The sequence below is a fragment of the Vipera berus genome (assembly GCF_964194415.1).
Source record: "Vipera berus genome assembly, chromosome: Z".
Classification (NCBI taxonomy): domain Eukaryota; kingdom Metazoa; phylum Chordata; class Lepidosauria; order Squamata; family Viperidae; genus Vipera; species Vipera berus.
The window spans coordinates 3,967,983-3,995,859 of NC_138205.1; the positions used below are offsets into that span (position 1 = coordinate 3,967,983).

Here is a 27,877-nt window from a genome sequence, read left to right on the forward strand (position 1 = left end):
ATTAGAATCTTGAGGAACATCAACAGATAACTCCTGGACTATTGCTTGGTTTGTACTTGGAAGACTTTTGCGTTTGTGTGTGTGTGTGTGTGTGTGTGTGTGATAAACTACAAAGAGCAGCAATCTGTGCTGAGAAGATTCCACAGGATTGTGCCCGGACAGCAACACTGTTGTTTTTTTCAAAACAAATTTTTTGCACTTTCACGCCTGTTTTTCTAAACTTTAATATAATCCCCCAACTCTGCCGCATGTTCGTGAGGGCTAAATGTCGGACTCACCCTACCGCTAGTTTCTTCTGGCTTCTTCAGTCCACGGAGGACCTCAGACGCTGCCAAAGAGTCTTCTGGATTCCTTCTCGGTGCTCCGTACTTGGTGTCCAAGGAGAGTAAAACAAGCCGGCATTAGCAAATTGGAATTGCAGTTCACCCGAAGCGGCGTCTTCTGGCTATAGACGGTGAACGGCTGCCAGATCGATGTCTGGCTATCCAGAAGGAGCCATGGAGGGCTGAAGCCGGTCTAGGTGGAGCCCAGCCATGTAGAAGCAACTTTGACGGGCAGCAGGGATGCACACGGGGACTCGGAGGTAACTGCAGCCCGACTGACCGGGGAGAAACATTACATGAATGTCCAACGGAGGCAGATTTGAGTTTGATGATGGAGGCTGCTATGTCGGCGACTGGGAAGAGGGCCGGGCGCATGGCTACGGGGTGTGCACAGGCCCAGGCGCCCAGGGGGAGTACAGCGGGCGTTGGAGTCGCGGTTTTGAATCTCTGGGTGTCTACACGTGGCCCAGCGGAAATACCTACCAGGGTTTCTGGAGTCAAGGCAAGCGCAGTGGCCTGGGCACCGAGCAGAAGAGCAAGTGGAGTTATAAGGGGGAGTGGTGCCACGGGCTAAAAGGCCATCTCGGCATCTGGGAAAGCCACTCGGGAGTCGTCTACGAAGGCATGTGGCGTGAGGGTCTTCAGGATGGCTACGGGATGGAGACCTACGCGGATGGAGGTGAGCCAGGAGAACACGTCAAGAAGGGGTTGGGGGGTGGTCCGTTGTTTCTTCGTGGCCCGGTGGTCCCGATTTCATATTCCTCATCCGATTGTCTCTGTCCACCTGGCCCGTCACGTCGTGTCCCTGTCTGGTTAAGATGGATAAGATGCACCTTTGTTGTCATTTTTTTTTTAACTGTGGGGAACAGCGGCCCTCGTGAAAAATGAGATTCTGTTGCCTGCTCTCAAAATACACAGCACCCAAGTAGATATGCTACATCCGTGCGTTGGCATATACCTGCACCCTTACCTATAGATAACCTATAAATATTAATCACTGTCCATCTTGAATATGTAGCGGATGGAGAAAGCTTGAGAGTTCAGAAGGTTGATGTTATATGGAACACATCCGGACGTTCTGCTTTGGATATCGCAAAGCCCCCTGCCACAAGGTAACAAGGAAAACTGGTTGTGAAGGGATGTGTAGTGTCCCAGATAAACCTGTGGACCTTGCTCGAGCAACGCTTATGTGCTATGTCCTGGAGAGAAGTTCTCCACAAGTCTGTTGAGGGGCAGCTAGAGAAGACTTTAGTTCTTTCCATCTCTCCACACGCTTTTCGTAAACTGTTGCTTCATCTCTTCATCTAGATCAGGGGTAGGCAACCTCGGCTCTTTTATGACTTGTGGACTTCAACTCCCAGAATTCCTGAGCCAGCATGGCTCAGCTTGGAAACCTCTCCCTTTTCCCTCAGTGTGGCTGGCTCAGGAATTCTGGGAGTTGAAGTCCACAAGTCATAAAAGAGCCAAGTTTGCCTACCCCTGATCTAGATGTTCCTCAAGCGGACCATCTGATAGTGTTGGTAGTGATCGTGGTGGCGATGGTTGTGGTGGCAGTGGTTATGGCGTTGGTTGTGGCGGTGTGTGTGTGGTGGCGATGGTTATGGTGGCGATGGCTGTGGTGGTGATGGTTGTGGTGATCCTGGTGGCGATGGCTGTGATGGCAATGGTTGTGGCGATGGTTGTGATCGTGGTGGTAATGGTTGTAGTCGCAGTGGTTGTGGTTGTGGCGTGGCGGTGGTTATGGTTGTGGTGATTCTGGTGGCGATGGCTGTGGTGGCAATGGTTGTGACTGTGGAGGTTGTGGTTGTGGCAGTTGGAGTGGCAATGTTTGTGGTGATGGTGATTGTGGTGGCAATGGTTGTGATTGTGGTGGCGATGGTTGTGGTGGCAATGGTTGTGGCAATGGTTGTGATGGTTGTGGTGGCGATGGTTGTGGTTGTGATGGTTGTGGTGGCGATGGTTGTGGTTTTGGTGGTTGTGGTGGTGATGTGGTCCAATAAAGTTGGTCAGATTTCCTCATATACTTTCATACATCGTTGTTTCATTCTTTCATCTAGATGTTCCTCTAGAAGACTATCTGCCCCAAGATAATGGGTGGAGGAGGTGGTGATGATGATGATGGTGATGATGGTGGTGGTGGTGGTTCTTTCCACTTCTCTCTCACACCATTGCACACCATTGCTTCATTTCTTCATCTGGATGTTCTTCTAGAACACCATCTGTGTGTCCCAACATGATGGCAGTGGTGATGGAGAATAGAATAGAAATAGAAATAGAAATAATAGAAATAGAATAGAGTAGAGTAGACTAGACTAGACTAGACTAGAGTAGACTAGACTAGACCTTGGAGGTCTTCTAGTCCAACCCCATGCTCAGGCAGGAAACCCTATACCATTTCAGACAAATGGTTGTCTAATCTCTTCTTAAAAACATCCTGTGTTGGAGCACTCATAACTTCTGGTGGCCAGTCGTTCCACTAGTTAATTGTCAGGAAGTTTCTCCTTAGTTCTAGGTTGCTTCTCTCATTGGTTAGTTTCCATCCATTGTTTCTTGTCCTGCCTTCAGGTGCTTTGGAGAATAGCTTGACTGCCTCTTCTTTGGGGCAGCCCCTGAGATACTGGAACACTTCAATCATGTCACCCTAAGTCCTTTTTTTCATTCAACTCAGCATACCCAGTTCCAGCAACCGTTCTTCATAGGTTTCAGCCTCCGGTCCCCTAATCATCTTTGTTGCTCTTCTCTTCACTCTTTCTAGAGTCTCAACATCTTTTTTTAATATCGTGGTGGCCAAAACTGGATGCCGTATTCCATGGGTGGCCTTACCCAGGCCTTGTAAAGCGGTATTACCACCTCACCTGATCTCGATTCTATCCCTCTGTTAAGGCAGCCTATTTTGGACTCCTCTTGTCCAAGCGATGTTGAATGTCCTTCGCCTACCTTGGTTGACCTCTCCTTTTGCTCCTCTCTAGGTACTTACCAAGGCCAGTGGCAGTCCGGCAAGCGTCATGGATACGGAGTGCGCCAGAGTGTCCCATACCGACAAGCCGCCCTGGTGCGCTCCCCACACCGGACCTCTCTGGAGTCTCTCCACAGTGAGGCCGATCCTAACGTGCCTGTGGTTCCTCTCCCTCCTCCTCCGCTGCCTCCTCCGCCACTCCCTGGGGACAGCCCTGCCTCAGGATCCAGAGGCGGCTTTGTCTTAGCGTTCCCTGGAGATCCAGACTTCCCCAAGGGCACCAAGAAGAAAAGTGGAGGCTTCTTCCGGCGTTCCTTGCTCCTGAGCGGGCTACGAGTGCGGAGGGCCGAGTCGAAAGCCTCTCTGGGCAGCAAGCGGGGCTCTCTCAAGAGCGAGGCGGGGGTCAGTTCGGCAGGAAGCGAGGCCACCACCCTCAGCTACGCCGAGACCGAACCTCCTGAGCTGGCTTCAACTCTGACCATCGAAGGTTCTTCCACTGAGGTCTACGCGGGGGAATGGCGGGCCGACCGGCGCAGCGGCTACGGTGTCAGTCGCCGCTCCAACGGGCTGCGGTACGAGGGCGAGTGGTTGGGGAACCGGAGACACGGGTATGGGCGCACCACCTACCCCGACGGTTCCAAAGAAGAAGGGAAGTACAAGCTCAACCGGCTGGTGAGCGGGAAGGTGAAGAACCTCATCCCGCTTCGACGGAGCAAAGTCAAAGAGAAAGTGGACCGAGCCGTCGAGGTGGCCCGGAGAGCAGTCAGTATGGCTCGTCAGAAGCAAGAGTTAGCCATCGCCAGGTAAGCGGGGGAACGGGGTGGTGGGTGGTTGGGGACTGGACAGAGGATAGCACATTCCTACATCTTTTCCATTGATGGTTTCACTCAACGGTTGACATGGGAGAAGGTTGACTTGCCTTGAAAGAATCCTCAAATTGCGGCTGGACAATGACTGAATTGCTGAGATGTCCTCACTGACATCTGTGAACATCAGAAGATGTTCTTCTTCCACGGTCTGGACCAGGGGTGTCCAACCTTGGCAACATTAAGACTTGTGGACTTCAACTCCCAGAAATCCCCAGCCAGCATATTCATTGTGGCCCCGCTTACTCTCTTATAATCCCTTCCTCTTCAATCTCCCCGCTTTAAGGGATAGGAGAAAAAAAAAAACAGGCAAGGCTGGCTGGGAAATTCTGGAAGTTGAAGTCCACAAGTCTTAACGTTGCCAAGGTTGGACACCCTTGGTTCTACAACTAAAATGAGCTTTACGTGAGGGGCAGCATTTCTAACATTTTACCCCAAGGCTTTTGTGAGTTTTATTCCCAGCTTCTACCTCGGCCTAAGATCGGTTCGTTGGGAAACGCGTTCCTAGATTTATTCTGATTTTTTAAAAAACGTATTTTTTTTATAGAGAGGAGGCAGGATTGCAGTTGGTCAAGAGGAGAATTTCTTCCCTCACAGCAGGAGCCATTTTAAAAAGAGGCAGAATAACAATTCTCTTTCTGGTATTTTGAGTCCCACACAGACTTTAGCATGTAAAAATCCGTCACAATCAGGCGTCCCGGATGGAAAATTCGTTATAAAAATAATATCTGGCTGGTGGGAAGGGATTAAAAAGCTTGTTGTTGTTGTTTTTGTTGCTGCTGCTGCTGTTGTCGGGTGTGCATTAGGTGTATAGACTTTGGCTCCCGCCCTCAAAATAAAGGGAGATGAGATGAACTGAGGTAATTTTCTAAGGCTGTCTGTCCATCTTTTTTTCCCTCTCTTTTTTCCCCACCTGCATTTTCTTTAGTTTTTGTCCTTCTCCTGCTCTGCCTCTTTTTTCCTCATCTATCAAATCCCCTTTTTCCTTTTATTTCTATGTTTCTTTTTTAAAAAAAATATTCCCTTTTCTAGCCCTCTTCTAGCTGTTTTCTTTCACCTTTTCTTCCTGCTCCCTGCGCAGGCCTCTCTCTTTCTCTCCCTCTCTCTTTCTCTCTTTCTTCCTCTCTCTTTCTCCCTCTCTTCTTCTCCTTTTCTCTCTCTTTCTCCCTCTTTCTCCCTTGCTCTCTTCTTCCTCTCTTTCTTTCTCTTTCTCTCCTTTTCTCCCTCTTTCTTCCTCGCTCTCTTTCTCCCTCTGTTTCTTTCTCTTTCTCTCTCTCTCTCACCCTTTCTTGGTGTAAAGCTGTAGGTCAGCGTGTGTGTGTGTGTGTGTGTGTGTGTGTCTGTCTGTCTGTCTGTGTCTGTGTCTGTGTCTGTGTGGGTGCAGGCGCGCAGGCGCGTATTTGTGTGTGTGTGTGTGTGTAAAAAAGGCCGCTCTTGGTGTAGGCTGCCCAGTCTCCTAGGCAACAGGAGGACGGCCGAGGCGATTGGCTAACGGCTGCCATGGCAACAGCCGCAGCATCCTACGGGCATGGACCAGGGAGGGGAGGGGAGCGAGGGAGGGAGGGAGGCGGAGCCGTCCAGGGGGAGAAGAGACAGGAATGGGGCTGATCGAGAAATGTTGTCGTGTCACACACACATACACACACACACACACACAAATAGAAACACACACAAGGGTGGGGGAGAAGAGCTGAGAGGCATGGAAACAAGAGGAGCAGATAGTGAAGAGGAGGAGCTGTGTGCATAAACAGACCGGGATCAAGGTTGCGTGGGTGAAGGCAAACCAGGTGTTGTGTGGGTGGTATTTGTGTATAGTGGGGGGTGAATTGCAAGGAGGCAAGCACACTTTTGGGGCGGGGGGGGGGGTTGCATCCAAGCAGAGCTTACACACACACACACACACACACACACACCATTGCAGCAATAATTCCTTTTTCATTTCTTTCTTTTCGGGATCAAAGGCAATTTTGTAATCTGTCCGGGTTAAAATGGCAACTGGGCCTTTTTTTTTTCTTCAAAAGGCAACTGGACTTCCTCCGTTTTTCCTTGAAGAGCTTTCGCTTCTCATCCAAGAAGCTTCCTCCGTTCTGCCGGAATGGGGGAGGATGGAAGGATTTCTGCAGGTGACCCCCGCCCCTCCCCGCCTTGCAACAGTTCGTTTAGCGACCGTTCAAAGTGACGACAGCACCAGGGGGGAAAAAATGAGCGTTTTTCACACTCTGTGACCGTTGCGCCATCCCCCAGGGTCCTGTGATAAAAAGTCAGATGCTTGGCAATTGACTCGTATTTACGACGGTTGCAGGGGTCCTGCGATCACCTCGGGCAACCTTCTAACAAGCAAAACTCCACAGGGGAGCCAGATTCACGTTAACAGTCATGACGCTAACTGAACAATGGTGGGGATTCACTTAATGACTGTTACAAGAAAGGCCTTCGTAAAGTGGGGCAAAACTTGCTTAACACATGTCTCGCTGAGCATCAGAAAGTTTGGGCTTAATTGTGGTCGTAAGCTGAGGACTACCTGTATTCCTTTGCAGTCATCTGGTCGTTAGGACTCTCTCTGAGAATCGTTGAGGCCACCTGGAGATTTATCTGCGTGCCCTCTGGGTCATCTGAATCAGGGTGCAAATGGGTGTGGAACTTTTTTGGGAAAGTGCTGAAAGGGCCGCATTGTAAACAAGGAGAGAGGTGGTGTCGTATCCCTCCCCCTCTGTTGAGAGAGGACTGTTCGGTCTTAATGTAGGTGACCCCTCTTGCAAACCCCTCTCCTCCACACAGGTGTGTGTGTGTGTGTGTGTTACAACACCACCTCTCTCCTCTTTACCACACGGTCCTTTTCAGCAGTTCCAAGAAGGCTCCACACCCACTTGCCCTCTGATTCAGATGACCCTGAAGGCCCAGATAAACCTCCGAGTGGCCTCAACGATTCTCAGAGGGAGTACTAACGACCAGGTGACTGCAAAGGAGAATATAAATCCTTCTCTCCTCCGCCATTGGGTCCAAACGGAAGCAGCTTCTTGGACTACCTGTATTCCTTTGCAGTCATCTGGCCGTTAGGACTCTCTCTGAGAGTCGTTGAGGCCACCTGGAGGTTTATCTTTGTGCCCTCTGGGTCATCTGAATCAGGGCGCAAATGGGTGTGGAACTTTTTTTGAAGACTGCTGAAAGGGCCGCGTTGTGAACAAGGAGAGAGGTGGTGTCCTATTCCTCCCCCTCTGTTGAGAGAGGACTGTTCGGTCTTAACGTAGATGGCCGCTTTCGAACCCCTCTCTCAACGGGGCTGGTGGTGTCATAACAACGCCTCTCTCCTCTTTACAATGCGGTCCTTTCAGCAGTTCCAAGAAGGTGCCACGCTCATTTGCCCTCTTGATTCGGGTGATCCTGAGGGCAGAGATAAACCTCCAGTGGCTTCAAGAGTTCTCAGGGAGAGTACTAACCACCAGGTGAATGCAAAGGAATATAAATCCTTCCATCCTCCACCATTCGGTCAGAACCGAAGAAGCTTCTTGGACTGGCTGTATTCTTTTGCAGTCATCTGGTCCTTAATACTCCCTCGGGGAGTCGTTGAGGCCACCTGGAGGTTTATCTGTGTGCCCTCAGGGTCATCTGAATCAGGGCGCAAATGGGTGTGGAACTTTTTTTGGAGACTGCTGAAAGGGCCGCGTTGTGAACAGGAGATGACGTTAGAAACTGAAGAAGCTCCTTGGATGAGAAGCGAAAGCTCTTCAAGGATCATGTGATCAAAATTCAGGCACTCGGCAGCTGACTCATATTTACGACGGGTGCAGCATCTCGGGGTCACGTGATTCCCCCTTTTGCGACCTTCTGACAAGCAAAGTCAACGGGGGAAGCCAGATTTGCTTAACAGCCTTGTTGTTAACAACTGCGGCAAGAAAAGTGGCAAAATGGGGCAAAAAGGATGCAACGTTAAGCGAGTTTTCACTTAACAAATGTGTTGCTTAGCAACAGAAATGTTGGGCTCAGTTGTGGTCGTAAGTTGAGGACTCCTTGTTTAGTTCCACCATGGATGTTGTAGACGTACCTCAAATACTGAGCTAGACCCCCCCCCCCAAAACACAGTGTGTAGCAACTGAATATATTCTGCCCATTGCGATGACACTTCCGTCTTTTATTTTTGTGACGTCTTCACGACTGAAAGCTGTTTTTCTATATTGGTCTGATAGAAGAGTCACCCAGCGTTCAAAGACATTTGTTTGACAGGTTGTAAAAGGGGCCCCTTTTTCCTCACACGCCTCTTTAAACACTGACAGAACGGTCCTCGAATTATAACAGTTCGTTTAGCGACCGTTCAAAGTTACAGCGGCACCAGAAATAGGGACTTAACGGCCGTTTTCACACTTACGACCGTCACAGTGTCCTCATGGTCACGTGATCACAATTCAGGTGCTGGGCAGCTGACTCATACGACGATTGCAGCCTCCCGGGGTGACGTGATCCCCTTTTGCGACCTCCTGACAATCAAAAACCAACCAGATTCACTTAGCAAGCTGGTTACCAATTTAAACAGCTGCAGTGATTCCCTTAAAAAAACGTGGCAAGAAAAGTCGTTAAATGGGGCAAAACTCCCTTAACAAAGTTCTCATTTAACGACGTAAACGTTGGGCTCATTGGTGGCCGTAAGCCCAGGACCACCTGGATTCACCTAACAACCGTGTTTCAGACTTAAGAACTGCAGTAAAGTGGAGCAAAGCTCAGTTAACAAATGTCTCACTTAGCAACGATTTTGGCCTCAGTTGGGGTCGTAAGGTGAGGACTTACCTGTATGTAGTACGAAAAAGATGTTAGATACCCCGAGGTTAATCATCCACGCATCTCGCTCCTTCTTGTAAAGTTGGTGCTTCAAAGCTTGCAAAAAAAAGGGGGTGTGTGTGTGGAATAAACAGCATAGCAAGAAACTCCGGACCGCCCCCGATCTGCGTTAATTTCGCCGGGACCTGAAAACCTGGCTTTTTGATTTATCAGGCCTGGACTGAAGGGGTTTTAGCTTTTTAAATATTGTTTTAATTGTTGGGCCTAATTAATTTAATTTATTTTAATTTTATATTATCTTTTATATTGTATTTTATGCTGCCCTGTAAACCGCCCTGAGTCCTTCGGGAATAGGACGGTATAGAAATCTAATTAAATAAATAAATAAATAAATAAAAGCATGTAATGAAATAAAAAAGAAATTCACGTTGCTTAGAGAACCGATAATTAAAGCTGTAAGATGCTAAAACAGCTGGATCGGGTTCAAGAGAATGAGTTGGGGAAGGCTGAGGCACTGTCTTAAGAAAAACACGGTTTCCACATTTTATCACAGGCAGTCCTTGACTTACGATCACCACAAATCTGTCGCTAAGTGAGACCGTTGTTAAGTGAGTTTTGCCCCTTTTACGACCTTCCCTGCCACAGGGGTTTAAGCGAATCCCTGCGGTTGTGAAGTTAGTCACAGGGTCATGAAATGAATCCAGCTTGTCAGAAGGTCACAAAAGGGGAATGCCACGACCCCCCAGGGACACTGCGACCGTCCTAAATATGAGCCAGTTGCCAAGAGGCCGAATTTGGGTCACGTGAGGCTGCGACGGTCAGAAGTGTGTGAAACGGTACCCTTTTTTCAATGCCGTCGTAACTCTGAACGGTCATTAAATGAACTGTTGTAAATCGGGGACGGTCAACATTTTATGTTTTTGTTGATTAATTCAAATTATATGCTGCCCACTTCACTAGCCTGAGCGACTCGGTCTTGTTTTTAACAAAAATAAAAAATAAAAGAGACTTGATATATGTCTAGAATAAGCTTTTCTCCCATCCTGGGTAATCGATAAACAAGGAGGCAATTTTTAAAACGTTTTTGAGGGTGAGGGAAGGAATAAAGGAGAGCGGCAATGAGCAACTTATTTGTAGCGCCAAAATATGAGGATCACAAAGCCTTTCCTGGTGTGTATGTGTGTGTAAGAGACAGAGAGAGAGAAGATAGATAGATAGATAGATAGATAGATAGATAGATAGATAGATAGATAGATAGATAGATAGATAGATAGATAGATAGATAGATAGATAGATAGATAGATAGATAGATGATATAGAGAGAGATGATAGATAGAGAGAGAGAGAGAGACATGATAGATATGATATAAAGATGATAGAGAAGATAGATAGAGAAGATAGATATAGAGATGATAGATAGATAGATGATAGATAGATAGATAGATAGATAGATAGATAGATAGATGATAGATAGATAGATGATATAGAGAGAGATGATAGATAGATAGAGAGAGAGACATGATAGATATGATATAGAGAAAGATGATAGAGAAGATAGATAGAGAAGATAGATATAGAGATGATAGATAGATAGATGATAGATAGATAGATAGATAGATAGATAGATAGATGATATAGAGAGAGATGATAGAGAGATGAGAGAGAGAGAGAGAGACATGATAGATATGATATAGAGAAAGATGATAGAGAAGATAGATAGAGAAGATAGATATAGAGATGATAGATAGATAGATAGATAGATAGATGATATAGAGAGAGATGATAGAGAGATGATAGAGAGAGAGAGAGACATGATAGATATGATATAGAGAAAGATGATAGAGAAGATAGATAGAGATAGAGATGATAGATAGATGGAGAGACGAATTGGTTGTCTAAGGATTAAAGAAATTAAGACTTTATTTTGATGCATTAAGCTTTAAAATGGTCGCAAAAGGGGATCACGTGACCCCGGGACACTGCGACCGTCATAAATATGAGCCAGGTGCCAAGCGTCTGAATTTTGATCAAATGACCATCAGGATGCCGCAACGATCGTAAGTGTGCAAAACGGTTATAAGTCCCTTATTTTTTTTTAGTTGCCGTTGTAACTTTGAACCGTCACTAAATGAACTGTTGCAGATCGAGGACTAACCTGTACACTAGCCGGGAGCAATTCTGCAATTTACAATATCTCGAGATCAGCTAGTCCTTGACTTACAACTGTTTCACTTAGTGACCGTTCAAAATTACAATGTCACTGAAAAAGTCACTTAGAACCTTTTTTCCACACTTAGAACCGTTGCTTGGCAACTGACTCATATTTATGATGGTTGCCGTGTCCCAGGAGGCTCACGTGATCCCTTTTTGTGACCTTCGGACAAGCAAAGTTGATGGCAGAAGCCCGATTCATTTAACAACCATGTTCCTAACTTAACAATTGCAGTGATTCACTTAGCAACAGTGGCAGAAAAGGTCGTAAAATTGGGGGTGGCCCACTTAATAACTGCCTTGCTTAGCAACCGAAGTTCTGATTCCCAATTGTGGCCGCTAAGTTGAGGTCTTTGGCCAAAATTCAGTGCTGTGAGTCCCAGGGACCCATCTTAGAAAAAAAATGAACTGTCTTCCCTTGCCTTAAAAATATATAGGCCACAAAAAGGGGAGGCCATGTTGGCTGGGGAATTCTGGGAGTTGAAGTCCACATGTCTTAAAGATGCCCAGTTGACCTTTCTGTTCCCCTCCATCTCCACATTTCTGTGCTTCTGTGAATTAGCCTGGGTTCCCATGATCTGCTAAACTCAAAACACGATTAACAATGCGTTAATTCAGACATAATGCGGTATGGACATAACGTGGTAACCAATAAACCATCTTAAGTCTCATTAAGGTGGTAGAACAAGCTAAGATAACGGCCTGGTATTTCACCCAAAGTGACCCCAGCTTATTTTATTTTATTTTTTTGGCTTAATCTCTGGTTCCTAGAGTCCCACTTTGCATAATAAAAAGATTATGCAAAGTTTCTTAAGAAGGTTTGTTCTCCACAAACATTCCCTACATCTGTCTGTCAAACAGACCAAATGACCAATTCTTTTTTTTTCTTTTTTTCTTTTTTTTCTTTTATTTGTTTATTTGTGTATCAAGAAAACATTAAGTCCATAGCGATTTACATCACATTGCGAGGAGGAAATAAGGTTGTCCCGTTACATATAAGAAAGCAACCACCAAGAAAGGAAAAATTATTGCATATAACAAGTAATAAAGTTCAATTAATAGCTCTTTTTGACATCCAATTGTACCATTGACTCCAAGACAAATAATAATCTGTGTCCCCTCGTCCCCTTAACATCATAGTGAGCCGATCTGATTCCGCACAGTTCATTATTTTCTGAATTACTATTTGGTCAGGTGGGCTAACATCCATCTTCCAATATTGGGCCCACGCCAATCTTGCAGGCGTGGTTATATGTAAAAACAGGTACCACGCAGTTCTGTTTATATTTCGTGGTCTTATCCCCAATAAAAATACCTCAGGACACAATTGTATATGGTATCCCAACATCTCACTTAGCCATTTCTGAATATTCTTCCAGAAATTCATAGCCTCTCGACAGGTCCACCATTGGTGGAAATATGTGCCTTCTTTGACACCACATTTCCAACAAATTGGGGATGTTCCCGGAAACATTTTGGCGAGCCTGGCCGGCGCAAATGACCAATTCTTAAGAGGCCGAGATGTTTGGAAAAATAACCATCCAATTGAAAAAAATATATAGAAGTTGAGGAGGCAGGTCCTCAACTTACGACCACCATTGAGCCCAAAATGTATGTTGTTAAGTGAGACGTATGTTAAGTGAGTTTACCCCATTTTACAAACTTTCTTACTGCCGTTGTGAGGTGAATCACTGCAGTGGTTAAGTTAGCAACGGTCATAAGTCGCTTTTTTCAGTGCCGCTGCAACTTTGAACGGTCCCTAAACGAACCGTTGTAAGTGGAGGACTAGCTGAAATTAAATTACATGCAGATAGTCCTCAACGTATGACTCAACATTTCTGTGGCTAAGCAAAGCAGTGGTTAAGCGAGCCTTGCCTCTTTTTACGACCTTTTTTTTTTGGTCACACTTGTTAAGTGAATCATTGCGGCTGTTAAGCGAATCACACGGTTGCTAAGTGAATCCAGCTTTCCCCATTGACTTTCCTCGTGAGGGAAGCTTCCAACTGGGAATCATATGACCCAAAACAGGGCAACCGTCCTAAGTACCAACCAAGCGCCTGGATTTTGATCACATGACCATGGGCTTGCTGCAACGGTCATAAGTGTGGGACACACTCTTGTGACCGTTGTAACTTGAATGGTCACTAAAGAACGGTTATAAGTCAAGGACTACCCATATCTCAGCTTTTTGCCCAAAGCCACCAGGAATTCTAGTTTCCCAGGTGTCGCTGGAAACTCCTTATCAAAATCCTGTCGTCCAACGGATTGGGTTAAAAATGTTAAATAAACAAAAACATTTGACAAGACCAGCAAAATGGAATTATGGAACGTGGAAATATTTTTCCAAATTTTCCACTATTTAGGGTGCAGGGAGGAGGGTTCTCCATCCATTTATACCGGAATGAATGGCCAAGGTTGGAACAGATGCAGATTGTTAGAGTCGATCCCAAACTTGGTTGAACGGCGACTTTGGCTCCTGTTGTTTGCAACGAAATTGTGACTTGAATCCATAACGTGTTCTGAGAACTAAACAAAAGGCCTCAGGAGCTCGAGAATCTGAAGCTGAGGACCAGACTCAAAGCTTGAGGAGCAAAGGTTATGGAGGCAACGTTGGTTAGGAGGCTTCTACGGTAGCCAAGGTGGCCAGCATTGACCATCTTGGCGTGATTCTTTCAACATCATGGCGGGCCACCTTAGGAGAAGACTCTTTAAAAAGGACCTTGTTTCCCCGTTGACCCAAATTTTTCTCCACCTCAGAGCTGCAGATGCTCGTCTGAAGGCGGCCGCTGCCCTCGGGGCAGCCGAAAAGGCTGTGGAAGCTTCTCGGTTGGCCAAGATTTTGGCTCAAGAATTACAGCCCATTCTAGCTGATTCAGGTGAGGTGGTTGCATGATGATGAAGTCTTCTCTCCGGAAGTAAAGACGTTCTTACGTCCTTCAAAATTCAGCCCTGGAGAATGGGGGGTGGGGGTGGGTCATTTGGGGCAGGGGTGGGGGTGAAGATCCAAGGAATCAGTGGGTTTTCGGCGCAAGGTCCCATCTCCCGAAACATGACACGTAACTCTGCTCCCTTCTCAAAGGGTCCACCAGTCTCAACCCAATGGTACATTTCTGGGATCAATAATTTGTCTGAAATCTTACAGGATTTCCTGTTTGAGCAGGGGGTTGGACTAGAAGACCTTCAAGGTCCCTTCCAACTCTGTTATTCTGTTATTTCTCCTCCTCCTCCTCCTCCTCCTCCTCCTCCTCCTCCTTTTTAAGAAGAGACTGGACAACCATTTGTCTGAAATGGTATAGAGTTTCCTGCCTGAACAGGGGGTTGGACTAGAAGACCTCCACAGCCGCTTCCAGCTCCGTTATTCTGTTATAATGTGCCATGTATATTACATTAATGTTGCTGTAGAACAGTCTTTTTTCAACCTTGGTGACTTTAAGGTGTGCGCACTTCAACTCCCAGAATTCCCAAAGCTGGCGGGGGAATTCTGGGAGCTGAAGTCCACCCATCTGAAAGTGACTAAGGTTGAAAAAGACTGCTGTGGGAATCTCACTTAAAAGGGTGTTATAATAAATAAACCAGATCGCTCCTATTACATACCTTGCTCTGTTCTTTAAAATCCCAAGTGGACATGTAGCTGCAGGAGTACCTCGGTACTCAACTGCTTTGAAGCAGATCTGGTGCTCAACAAAGGTTGACGTGAAAATCTTGCCCTGGTATTCATCGTTTGTTTGGTACTCAACGCACACGCTAGAACGTTTGGGTGTCGTGACTCACTACATTTTTCCTTATGGGAAAAATTTATTTTTGTATTCATTGTTTTTGGTACTCACCGCACCTCCCAGAACCAATTAACAACGAGTACCGAGGTGCCACTGTACTTTTTTCCTGCAATCCAGAACAGGAGAGGGTGATATCAAAGCGATTTCCACCGACAATCTTTCTTGAACCCAGAACTTGTTTTTACACCTGTCCCTTCATTTTTTTAACTGCCAGTCCCTTCTCCTTCCCCAGAGCCGCGGGGCCGGTTAGATTCGGAAGGCACCGACACCGATTTCCACGAATACGACAGTCCTCATGTCTACGAGAACGGCATCACCCCTTCAGACGTTACCCCGGATCCGAGCTTACCGCCAAGTTACCCTCCCACTCCGCTGCAACCCTGGCGGGGGGATCCTCGGCGGACTTGGCCTCCCTTGGAGAACGGGGGTCCTCGCCAGCACTTCCCTGAGAGCTCGGATGTGGAGGAGGAGTGGGGTTCGCGGGGTAGTTTCCCGTCTCGGACACCACGGCTCGTTCCCAAAGGGTTGTGGGAAGGCGAGGAGGAACAGGGGCAGCTGAGCAGCTATGAAGCTGAGGAAGAAGATTACGAGAGGGTCCCTCAGCACCCTCAGCTGGGCAGCCCAGCTAGCGGCAGCTCGGGCAGCCTCCGAGAAGAGGAGGAAGAGGAGGAAGAAGTGAATGCTTCTAAGACTTATCCCGGGGAGAACGAGGACGATACGGCGCCCTTGGGAATTCCGGTTGATGCAGAACTGAAGAACAAGGAGCCGTGCAGGTCTTCTCTTCTGCTGGAGGGACCAGAGAGTCTACAAGCAGTCCAAAGGGGGAGACAGGTAAGACATTTTAAGGACACCTTAGACGGACATTAGAGCTGAGCTGAGTACGGTTTGGGATAGCATTGGCAAGTTTAAGCGTGTGACTCCATTTAGCCCTAGAGCACCATGCCCGATGCCCTAGATCTGAGCTAAATGTCCAAGACCGTCATCTTCAGAGCAGAAGACGGTGGTCTTCGACATCATCCAAGGAAAGGAAGAAGATCTAAGGATGCTGGAGGCAAAAGTGGCTGCAGCAGTGGCCAACAAAGTCAACATTGATCCACCATCATGAGATTCTGTGTTGATCATATATAGTGGTGGCCACCATATGGTGGTGACCACCCTCTTGGGTATTTTTTTTGACCTGTTTTTTTGACCATCAAGAAAGCAAAACCTTTGACCTGTTTTCAGGTTCTCTCCCATGCCCCATTCCCACGACAGGGAAACAGATCCAAGTAGATGGAAACTAGCCAAGCAGAGAAGCAACCTGGAATTAAGGAGAAATTTCTTAACAGTGAGAACAATCAACCAGTGGAACAACTTGTCTTCTGGAGTTGTGGGTGCTCCATCACTGGGGGCTTTTAAGAAGAGCTTGGACAACCATTTGTCTGGAATGCTATAGGCCAGTCTCCTGCTTGAGCAGAGGGTTGGACTAGAAGACCTCCAAGGTCCCTTCCAACTAGGTTCTTCTGCTAGGTGAGCTCTTGAATTTTCTGAGATGTAGCAAGCATTCTTGGGAGTTTGAGCCCTACATGGAAAGAGAGTTTGAGTTTAGGGAAATTCTGGTAAATATCTATTGTCATCTTAATATGTTGGGCTAACTCCAGTCCCTCCTGGCCAGGGATGATGGGCATTGAAGTCCCATCTCGGGAGAAGGCACAAAACACCGTCCACGCCAACTTGGCTTTTACATAAAATGGTTTCCGTGTTTTATACCTTTGGTGAAAGCTGAGATTGGAGGTAGCTTTTAATAAGTGAATCCTAAATACTGTGGGGAAACTGAACCTGTTGGATTTCTGCCTGTCAGATCAATGTTAAAAGCACAGGGAGTTTTGACTGGGCCCACAGAAGGTGCTTCAGTTAGTCAGTCGGGTTTACTGACTTGTGTCTCAGTGTTGTAAGGAATCAGCCAACGGCCGTTTATTCAGTAAACCACAATAACAAATCACAGCTTGTGGTGTGGTGTGGTTTATCCGCTGTTTAAAAGACAGCAAAATTATTTTTAATAGGTAATTATTAGAAATCATGCTTCATCACTTTGTGAAACCATAACCTGTTTTGCCGAGTGGTGGGTTTTGCATAGGCCTTATTGTAACTTGTAAACCATGGTTTGTGGCTTAGCATTACGGGTGAAACCTAACCACGGTATAGTGAGATGTGTAAATCGTGCTTTACGGCGCTAAGACGTTAAATGAGTTTTAAGCTTTCTTTCGCTCCTGAGGATCAGCAATTTTTGAGGCAAATTAAGGAGGTTGAGGGCGGGCATAAAAAAAAAATTCAAAATGGCCGCCACAACTACATCGACAATAATGGGTGAAGCTGGAACGTTCAAGTCCCAAAAGAGCTTTTTTTTTCTTTCCCCCAATGGCCACTGGACTTTCCTGGGTTTTTTTTCCTTGAAAACATTTCGCTTCTCTCCTAGAACTGAACTGAAGAAGCTTCTTGGAGGAGAAGCAAAACGTTTTCAAAGAAAAAACCCTAAGAAATCCAGTTGCCTTTGGGGAAAAAAAGCACCACAAATGGGGTGATTGAGAATCTCCACAGACAGGGGAAATTCAAGGCTTGCTCAGACTTTGGAAAGGTTTTTTCTTCTCCTTCTTCTTCTTATTTTTAAGACAAATAAGAAAACACAGTTCGTCCCCAACTTACGGCACTTCACTTAGTGACCGGTTGGAGTTACAGTGAAAAAAGGGACCGATGAGCGTTTTTCACAGGACCCGTTGCGGCCTCCCCATGATCACGTGATTTACATTCAGACGCTTAATAACCGACTCACATTTATGACACTTGTTGCGGCGTCCCGGGGTGTGTGTCACGTGAATCCCTTTTGCATCCGGATTCACTTAACAACCGCGTTAGTAATTTCACAACCGCCATGATTATTCACTTAACAAACTTAGTGAGGAAAGTGGTAAAACGGGGGAGGGGAACTCACTTCATAAATTTCTCACAGAGCGACATAAATTTTGGGCTCAATCGTGGTCGTAAATCGAGGACTCCCTGTATCTGCCATGCCACCCTCAGTCTGCTCAACGTAGTAATCCCTTTTCTGAGTTTGCCGGATCGACAGAGGTGGAAATTCACCAAATAATCCAGATTGATTTTACCATCCAGTTCAAAATTGTGCCTACCTTGCAGGCGTGGTTTTGTTTTTTTTTCCTAAACATGAGTGGAAACTACAGGTTGTCCTCAACTTACGAACCATTCGTATTCCTCGTTTTATGACAGCTCGCTGAGTGACCGTTCAAATGGCACTGAAAAATGTGACGTCGGACCGTTTTTCGCAGTTACGGCCTTTGCAGCATGCCCGGGATCACGTGATCAAAATTCAAGACGCTTGGCAACCGATTCGTACTTGTGATGGTCGCAGCGTCCTGGGGGGTGTTGTCACGTGATCCCCCTTTTGCGACCTTCCGACAAGCAAAGTCAATGGGGAAGCCGGATTCGCTTAGCGACCGAGTTACTTGCAGTCGTGAGTCGAGGAATGACCTGTACTCATAAAGTTATGAGGGCCCCCCCCTGAAAAAAGTGACTTGTGACACGGTCGCACTCACAACCAGGACAGAGCCCCCGCGTGGTGCAATTGTGATTTGCCCACTTGGCCACACACTTGTTTAACAACAGGGTCAGCCACATCCTCTGGGGCCAAGTCCTCGCCCGTTATGACCTTCCCAGCCGGCTTCCGACAAGCCGAATCAATATGGGAGCGGGCAGGGAATGCCGCGGAGGGCGACCACGTGGCGTCCCGCTTCACGAACGGTGAATTTTTCCATTCCCGTTGCGGTCGTTAAGCTGAGGACTTCCCATAAGCAGCCCGTTTTCGGCTGAACCGCAATCGGGATTGGTCGGGGAAAAAAGCTGTAGGTTTTGCAACCCCGCCCCCCCCCAGCCAGCCATCATTGCCAGAAGCATCTCCACACCCCCACCCAAGAGAATATAGACACCCCCTCCACTCCGCTAACACAATCCCCGCAGCCTGAAGCATCTCACGCCAGTTTTTGTGCGATGCACACAGTTTGTTGCCATCTGCAACAACTCCCAACAAAATTGTCTGCTTTTCCCATAGGGCGCCCACCCACCTGCTCTCCCTGCATTCTGGACTAACACCCCCCCCCCTCCCACGGCTTTACACAACCGGGGAGGGGAGAACCCCCAAACCCTTTTTCTAAACCACCCCCAATTCTCTCATAAGACAAACCGCCCCCCCCCAAGTTGGATTTGCAAGTATATCCCTGCCTGGTGGCAAACAAACCACGGCTTGTCCCTCTTCCTGGAACGGTGGTATCTCAGTCCCCCCACCCCCGTAAAACACCCCTTTACTACTACCAACCCCCCCCGGGGGGGTCTTTTCACAATGCCTGCCCTTCCTCCTTTCTCCCTCCTCCCTCTTTCCCCCCCCCAAACCCACATGTTTTATTTTCTTTTTTTTAATGTATTTTAATCCCCCCCCCCCCGCTTCCTTCTGCTGCTGGAATACAGCTGGGAATAGGAAGCAGGCAGGAGGGAGGGAGGGAGAGAGGGAGGGGGGGTTGGGAAGAAACCAAACCCCCAGCATCCACAGGGGATTGGCTAGCCGCCTTCCTCCCGTTGCTAAGCAACCGCATCGTGTGTCTCTCTCTCTCCAGCAACAGCATCCTCGTTGGTCCCGCCTCCTTCACTGCAGCATTGGGCCGGCTCTGCCAGTTGGTCGGTCAACAGAACCGCAGTGGGGGGTGCTGGGAAGGGCTGGCGGCGGGGGGGGGGGGGGCTGGAGAACTGCAGGTCATCAATAATCCAGCAGTTCTGCTTTCGAGGGGGGGCGGGGACCCACAGTCGGAATCGTGGGAGAGCATCGGGATCAGCGTAGGCTAGGCCACAAATCATATCCAGGCGCTCGCTTGGCAGATGTGCCAAGGACAGCATTATCCCCGGGCTGTGGCTGCCAAGTGCCACATGGGCACCGAGTAGACCTGGGCATTTACGGGGGGGGGGGAGGAAATGTCTCTTCCTCCTCCTCCTCCTCCTCGCCTCTGTATCCCATATATTATCCATCCGCCCGCCCCGTCGGCTGTGACCGCACGTAGCAAGACAGAATGCTGGCTCAGGCAGAATTTTCCCCACTGTTGGGACAATAGTACAGCCTGCACACTTGAAAAGTACAGGAGTAGCACGCTCTGCAAGGTGGCGGTGGGTGGGGGGAGGTCCTCCTCCTCCTCCTCCCCCCTTTTTAAGAAGGGATTGGAGAACCATTTGTCTTGAGCAGGGAGTTGAACTGGAAGACCTCCAGGGTCCCTCCTAACTCTGTTGTTCTGTTCGTCTTCCTCCTCCTCCTCCTCCTCCTTTTAAAGAAGAGATTGGAGTACCATTTGCCTGAAATGGTACAGGGTCTCCTGCTTTACAGGGGGTTGGTCTAGAAGACCTCCAAGGTCCCTTCCAACTCTTGTTATTCCTCCTCTTTTTAAAGAAGAGATTGGGCAACCATTTGCCTGAAATGGTACAGGGTCTCCGGCTTGAGCAGGGGGATGGACTAGAAGACCACCAAGGTCCCTTCACACCTCTGTTTTCCTGTTCCTTCTCCACCTCACCTCTGCCTCCTTCCTTCCTTCCTTCCTTCCTTCCTTCCTTCCTTCCTTCCTTCCTTCCTTCCTTCCTTCCTTCCTTCGAATCATCCAGTAATTCAGGCAAAGCAAAAGAGCGTTTGTTAAGGGGAGGATGAAGCCTTTTTATAGGGTAAAGAAACAAATGATGCACACGTTCACACAGGTCTAGGTCAGTAAGGAAATGATCAAACCATAACATGCAGGCATGGCTTGTGAAATTTGAACACTTGATTCTGAAAAAGCTCCAGTGTTGGAGCGCCCACAACTTCTGGTGGCAAGTTGTTCCACTGGTTAATAGTTCTCACTGTCAAGAAATTTCTCCTTAATTCCAGGTTGCTTCTTTCTTTCTTTCTTTCTTTCTTTCTTTCTTTCTTTCTTTCTTTCTTTCTTTCTTTCTTTCTTTCTTTCTTTCTTTCTTTCTTTCTTTCTTCCTTCCTTCCTTCCTTCCTTCCTTCCTTCCTTCCTTCCTTCCTTCTTATCTTTTTTCTTTTTCTCTTCTTTCTTTCTTCATCCTCTTTCTTCATCCTCTTTCTTTCCTTTCTTTCCTTCCTTCCTTCTTTCTTTCTTTCTTTTCTTTCTTCATCCTCTTTCTTTTTTCTCTTTCCTTCCTTCCTTCCTTCCTTCCTTCCTTCCTTCCTTCCTTCCTTCCTTCCTTCCTTTCTTTCTTTCTTTCTTTCTTTCTTTCTTTCTTTCTTTCTTTCTCTTTCTTCTTTCTTTCTTATCTTTTTTCTTTTTCTCTTCTTTCTTTCTTTCTTTCTTTCTTTCTTTCTTTCTTTCTTTCTTTCTTATCTTTTTTCTTTTTCTCTTCTTTCTTTCTTTCTTTCTTTCTTTCTTTCTTTCTCTTTCTTCTTTCTTTCTTATCTTTTTTCTTTTTCTCTTCTTTCTTTCTTTCTTTCTTTCTTTCTTTCTTTCTTTCTTTCTTATCTTTTTTCTTTTTCTCTTCTTTCTTTCTTTCTTTCTTTCTTTCTTTCTCTTTCTTCTTTCTTTCTTATCTATTTTCTTTTTCTTTTCTTTCTTTCTTTCTTTCTTTCTTTTTCTTCTTTCTTTCTTATCTTTTTTCTTTTTCTCTTCTTCCTTCCTTCCTTTCTTTCTTCCTTTCTTTCTTTCTTTCTTTCTTTCTTTCTTTCTTTCTCTTTCTTCTTTCTTTCTTATCTTTTTTCTTTTTCTCTTCTTTCTTTCTTTCTTTCTTTCTTTCTTTCTTTCTTTCTTTCTTATCTTTTTTCTTTTTCTCTTCTTTCTTTCTTTCTTTCTTTCTTTCTTTCTCTTTCTTCTTTCTTTCTTATCTATTTTCTTTTTCTCTTCTTTCTTTCTTTCTTTCTTTCTTTCTTTCTTTCTTTCTTTCTTTCTTTCTTTCTTTCTTTTTCTTCTTTCTTTCTTTCTTATCTTTTTTCTCTTTCTTTCTTTCTTTCTTTCTTTCTTTCTTTCTTTCTTTCTCTTTCTTTCTTTCTTTCTTTCTTTCTTTCTTTCTTTCTTTCTTTCTTTCGTTGGAAAAGAGCTGGAAGGGGTCTTGGAGGTCTTCTACTCCAACCCCCTGCTCAAGCAGGAGACCCTTCCCCCAAGGGACAGACTTATGGGTTACATGACCCTTTTCCTGCCTAGGTTTGCATCTTTCGTAAAAGGTGGAGGTCTATTTGAGGATTTGCAAAACAGCTCCCTATTGAAAAGATCCTTGGTGGAGCAAAAAGAGCCTTGGTGGAGCAGTGGGCTAATGCCTCCTTAAGTAACACCAGCTGCCTGCAATTAGTGCAGGTTCGCATCCCACCAGGCTCAAGGTTGACTCAGCCTTCCATCCTTCCGAGGTAGGTAAAATGAGGACCCAGATTGTTGGGGGCAATTAAGCTGACTTTGTAATAATGCCGCTTGGGGTGTGTGTGAAAGCCCTAATAAGCAGGCATATACATAGAATGAAGGCTATTGCTAAGCACATTGGTTTGTGCTTAAATTGTAAGCCGCCCTGAGTCTTCGGAGAAGGGCGGGATATAAATGTAATAAAAATAAAAATAAAATAAATATTACAAGGTTGCTGAAGAAGCAACGGATAGCAATAGAAAAGGCCTTGGCTAGAAAAACAGGTTTTCTTAAAGTGGAAAGAGAGGCTGGCATGTTAAAAGTACTTATACAGCTTGACCTCGACGTTATGACCACAACGGAGCCCAAAGTTTCCGTGGCTAAGTGAGACGGTTGTTAAATGAGTCAGTTGCCCACTGCCTGAATTTTGATCACATGACCCCGGGGGTGGGGGCACGCTGCAGCGGTCCTGTGCTTGAAAAACAGTCATAAATCGCTTTTTTCCAAGCGGCCGTAACTCCGAACAGTCATCAAACGGACATGGAGGACTATCTGTGTCATTTTTTAAAATGTTAAATAAGGAATTTGAGGCAACCCCCTTTTCATAGGGTGTGTGTGTGGGGGTGTGTGTGGGGGTGTGTGTGGGGGTGTGTGGGGGTCTTCTCAAACATGATAGATTAAGAGAATCAAGGCAACAGCCCAGTTACAGCATCTTTCCCCCCAATGGGTGCCTGGCCAGAGAGGCTGGTGGGGCTGGTGGGGTTTGGTTCGAGATACTTCCAGGACCCCCAGTTTGAGAATGGGGTGGGTGGGAAGGAAATGGCTGAGATCCAAATCTGAGATCCAAATCTCGGTTCTGAGATGGAGCCGTTTGGTAGAAATCCAAGGACATCGAGAAAGACGATTAAGGAGCCGGAGGCGAAAAGATACAAAGAACCAGGGCTTTTTTTCTCATAGAACGCTCAGAACGGAGTTCCGGCACCTTTTTGGGATGGAACCTTGCAGGGTAGGCAAGGCGGGTTGTATGACATGTGTGAGTTCCGGCACCTTTTTCTTTTACAAAAAAAGCACTGCAAAGAACGGTTGCTGGAATTGGGTTTGGCCAGTCTAGAGAAAAGAAGGACTTTGGCCGGGGGGGGGGGGGGAGGAAGCACATGATAGCAGAAATCCAGTATTTGAAGGCTCATCAAGGAGAGAAGCAACCTGGAACGGAGGAGAAACTTCCTAACAGTCAGGACAATTAACCAGTGGAACTCCTTGCCTCCAGAAGTGGCGAATGCTCCAACACTGGAAGTTTTTTAAGAAGAGATTGCACGGGCCATTTGTCAGAAAGGGCACAGGGTCTTCTGCTTGAGCCAAGGGGGTTGGACTAGATGACCTCCGAGGTCCCTTCCAATTTTGTTACTTCTGTTATTCCTCCTCTTTTTAAAGAAGATAATGGGCAGCCACTGGTCTGAAATGGCATAGGTCGGATCCGCTGCCTGAGCAAGGGGGTTGGACTAGAAGACCTCCAAGGTCCCTTCCAACTGTTATTCCTCCTCCTCCTCCTCCTCCTCCTCCTTTTTAAGAAGAGACTGGACAACAACCCCTTGTCTGGAATGGCATGGGGTCTCCTGCCTCAGCAGGGGGTTGGACTAGAAGACCTCCAAGGTCCCTTCCGACGCTGTTATTCCGGCATTATTCGAGCCTCCTGGGCCGTTACAGCTTCTACATCTAATTTCCATCCCTCCCGGCTCCAACCTAATTCTGATTATATATTTTTTTCCTTCTCTTTTCTTGCAGGGGTCTCACTGGCTGGTCGTGGCGGCTGTCCTGTTAGTGGACGTGAGTCTGGCTTACCTGTTCTCTCTCCTCCTGGCTTGAGATGGGGTGATGGAGGCAGGAGCGCCCCTTTGACCCCCATTTCCTCCTCCTCCTCCTCCTCCTCCTCCTCTCCCCGCCCCCAAAGAAGTTTGATAACAAACTCTGATCTCTGCCTCTCTTCTCCCACCCACCCCCCAACCGCTTCCCCCCCACCCCACCTACGTCTTTTTTCACATGTCTTTACTCACCCCAGCTGGGACTCCCTCTGGCTGCCTCTTAACTATAAACTTTCTAGATCGTTTACATATAAAGGGCTTCTCTTTCTACTGGCGATTTTCATTGAGTTCCTTCCTCTATGCTCCTGCCCCCCCCCAAAATAACGAGCATCTCCTTTTTTCCTGCTTTATTCATGTGTGTGTGTCTGTGTGTGTGTATGTATGTATGTGTGTATATATATATATATATATATATATATATATATATATATATACATATATATATATATATATATACATATATATATATATATATATACATATATATATATATATACATATATATATATACATATATATATATACATATATATATATATATACATATATATATATATATATATACATATATATATATATATATATATATATATATATATATATATATATATATATATATATATATATATATATATATATATATATATATATATATATATATATATATATATATATATATATATATTTCATTCTTGGAACTGTTGGCCACCGAATGGTTCAATTCACTTTAAAAAAAAAAGGCACCGGAGTTAAAAAAAAAAAAATTGAGCCAAAGTCATAGGAGAATTCCCTCCCCCCCCACCCCCCACGGAGAATTAAATATTAAAATGGTTGGATTAAAGCGGGGGGTCTTCCACCTGGGCCCTTTGATGACTTGTGGACTTCCACTCCCAGAATTCCACAGCCAGGCGTCCCTGGCTGAGGAATTCTGTGAGTTAAAGCCCACAAGCAGGCAGTACTCTTCAAACTGGGCCCTTTGATGACTTGTGGACCTCAACTCCCAGAATTCCTCAGGCAGGCACGCTGGCTGTGAAATTCTGGGAGTTGAAGTCCACAAGTCTTGAAAGGGCCAAGTTTGAAGACCCCTGGATTAGAAAGAACCTCCAAATTTGGTGGCCGGTCTGATTGTTACGAAGTTACACACACACACACACACACACACACACACACACACACACACTTCCCGCAAATCAAAGTTGTCGGATTGGGATTCTTCCCTCCGGCCTTAGGAATGCAGGCAGTCCTTGACTTACGACCAGGATCAGCGTTTCCGCGGCTAAGCAAGGCGTTTTTTTAATAAGGGAGCCGTGCCTAATTTTTACGACCGTCTGTGCTGCGGTCGTTCAGTGAATCACACGGTCCTTAAGTGAATCCAGCTTTTCCCCTCCCATTGACGTTCCATGTCGGAAGCCGGCTGGGAAGGTGGCAAATGGTAAACTGGTGATCCCGGGACGCTGCCACCGTCATATAAATGCATGCTTGGTGGCGAAGCGCCCGAATTTGGTTCGGGTGAACTTTGGGACGGTCGTAAGTACGAGGACCCGGTCCCAAGTCACGTTTTTCAGCGGCCTTGTAACTTTCAGCGGCCTTGTTCACGTGACCTAGGTAGGGGATGATCGTTTAGTGTGTGCAGGACCGGTCATGAGTAATTTTTGTCAGCAGCCTTTCAACGGTCGCTAAACAAGCGGTCATTAAGTCGAGGCCTACTGTGCAGGCACGGAGATGGTTCCCCTGTTCACACACAAAAAGGTGGGTTACTTTTTTTCCCGCCTTCCACTTTCTCTGAATAATAAACACCCGTAGGTCTTTAGAGAAAATTGGAGGAAAATGTGTTGGTGCCGACAACGATTTGGTTCCGCTCTCTTTATTTCCTTCCATAATCTTTAATTCTCCGCCTTTATTTATTTAATTCATTTTTAAAGCACCCTTTCCCTCTCTCTGCTTGCTTCCTTTTCCTGGAGGACCTTCTTTTCAAAAAAGAAAAAAGGAAAAAAAACCCGACAAGGGGAACAAATGAACAAACCAGATACACACACACACACAAAGAAGAAACGCCAAGCCACCATCGCCACACACCCGTTTTCGTTACGCTTTTATAAACCTTTTTCTCGCAGCGTTTGAATACTTTACAAAAACAAACAAATGACAACAAAAAAAAACTTATAAACTTAAAACGAGAGGGTGAACAGGAGATTCCTGATGCCGGGGGGGGGGTGGGTTTGGGGGCGGGGGGGGGCAGAAAAAAAAAAAAGACTTTGGGGAACCGGGAATTGCGCCAGATTCCCACAAAGGGGAAATTCGAGGTGCGTGGGGAAGAAAAAAAAAAGGTGTCGCTGGTGCCTCTCTTTGGGGGAAATGGAAAGATAGGTCGATAGGTTAAAACTTAAAATTAAAATTAAAAAAAAGAAGGATGCTTGGTGTCCACCTTCGTGGCCACTATTGTGTATGTGTTCCCTTCACCTGGATACATAACACCTGGTCCTGGGGAGAATCTTTTTTTTTTGAGGAATTAACAACTCCAGCTTTGATTCCTTGAGGATGGCGACAACTGGCAAAATACGAGAGAGAGAGAGAGAGAGAGAGAGAGAGAAAATGGCAAACTCCGAGAATGAAGCACTTTAACCGGTGTTGCGTTTCCCCACACACACACACACACCCGCAAGCAACTTTACAGGCGAAGGAAGCGACAAAACTTCCCTTTGCCAGGGGCTGGAAGGAGGTTGATATTTTTAAGGGATGGGTGGGTGGGGGTCCCAGGAAAGATAAATTTGCCTTCTAGAGGGTAAGTGTTGACCCCCCTGTGGGGGAACAACAACAAAAGAAAACACACACACAAAAAAACAAACCCACAACCCCGAATCCAAGAAGCCGTGCCTTTTGGAGAGATAAATGTGCAATAGCAAACAGCCTGGAACAGCCGGATGCGAAACAGAAGGAAACAAAAAAAAAAAATTAAAAAAAATCTGGATTTTATTTTATTTCCCCACACCCCCCCACACCCCCAGGCTGTGTCATGTGCAATACAGAACTGCCTTTGGGATATAGCGAGGAGAGGAATGTTTTTAAAGGGCAAATGTTGTAAAAATAAATAAATTTTTTAAAAAAATGAGGGCTTCTGAGGGGCTGGGGGGCCGAGCGGCCCCCTTCCCTCATTTTGTTTGGTGGGTGCGTGGGAACGATTGAGGCGCGTCGCAAAACGAGGACTGCTGACGCTGAGGCTGTGCTGAAGGTCTAGGATGGTTTAGGATGGTGTCCCTTCCCCCCACCCCACCCCACCCCCAGGAATCTCTTTTTCGACCCTTTCTTGGAATTTTTGCATGAGGTTGTGACTGACCCTTTGCTGCGTGCCGTGTATACCGAGAATGTCTGTATAGCCAAGAAAAATAATAATAATAATAATAATAAAAAACAGGAAAAAAAAATAATACGAAATAATCCTATGAATAATCACGAATAACCCATCTGTACGATTTTTTCTACTGCCTGTTCTCCCCCTTCTTCTTCTTCTTCCCTCTCCCTCTCCCTTTCTTTCTTTCTTTCTTTCTTTCTTTCTTTCTTTCTTTCTTTCTTTCTTTCTTTCTTTCTTTCTCCGTTTGCCTTTTCGACTGGATATTTCTAATTTCGTGTCTTTGGGATTGAGAAAAAAAAATTAAATAAGTCTTGCAGGAAAAAAAATAATTTAATAAAATATATTCATTAAAAAAGAACGACCGTGA

The 27,877-nt window shown here is 46.1% G+C and overlaps 1 protein-coding gene across 4 annotated transcripts; it reads left to right on the plus strand.

Moving 5' to 3' along the window:
• Nucleotides 1-253: 253 nt before the first annotated feature.
• On the plus strand, nucleotides 254-27,877 carry LOC308679120 (junctophilin-4-like). Of its 4 annotated transcripts, none has more exons than XM_081346388.1 (6): nucleotides 254-1,002; nucleotides 3,293-4,082; nucleotides 13,884-14,002; nucleotides 15,135-15,733; nucleotides 24,085-24,126; nucleotides 26,123-27,877. In XM_081346388.1, the coding sequence occupies exons 1-6, from the start codon at nucleotides 624-626 to the stop codon at nucleotides 26,258-26,260; spliced, it is 2,067 nt and encodes a 688-aa protein (XP_081202514.1). In that variant the 5' UTR covers nucleotides 254-623; the 3' UTR covers nucleotides 26,261-27,877. The 4 variants fall into 4 exon arrangements, with proteins under 4 accessions (XP_081202514.1, XP_081202515.1, XP_081202517.1 ...); XM_081346390.1 differs by lacking the exon at nucleotides 254-1,002 and adding an exon at nucleotides 1,340-1,435; XM_081346389.1 differs by lacking the exon at nucleotides 26,123-27,877 and having other exon boundaries at nucleotides 24,085-24,431.

What these genes read in the sequence shown, in the direction of transcription:
- LOC308679120 (XM_081346388.1), top strand. Translation starts at nt 624, where the DNA reads ATGTCCAACGGAGGCAGATTTGAGTTTGATGATGGAGGCTGCTATGTC. An exon ending in GGAGACCTACGCGGATGGAG is followed by an intron (nt 1,003 to 3,292) that starts GTGAGCCAGGAG and finishes GCTCCTCTCTAG; the next exon opens with GTACTTACCAAGGCCAGTGG. An exon ending in CAAGAGTTAGCCATCGCCAG is followed by an intron (nt 4,083 to 13,883) that starts GTAAGCGGGGGA and finishes TCTCCACCTCAG; the next exon opens with AGCTGCAGATGCTCGTCTGA.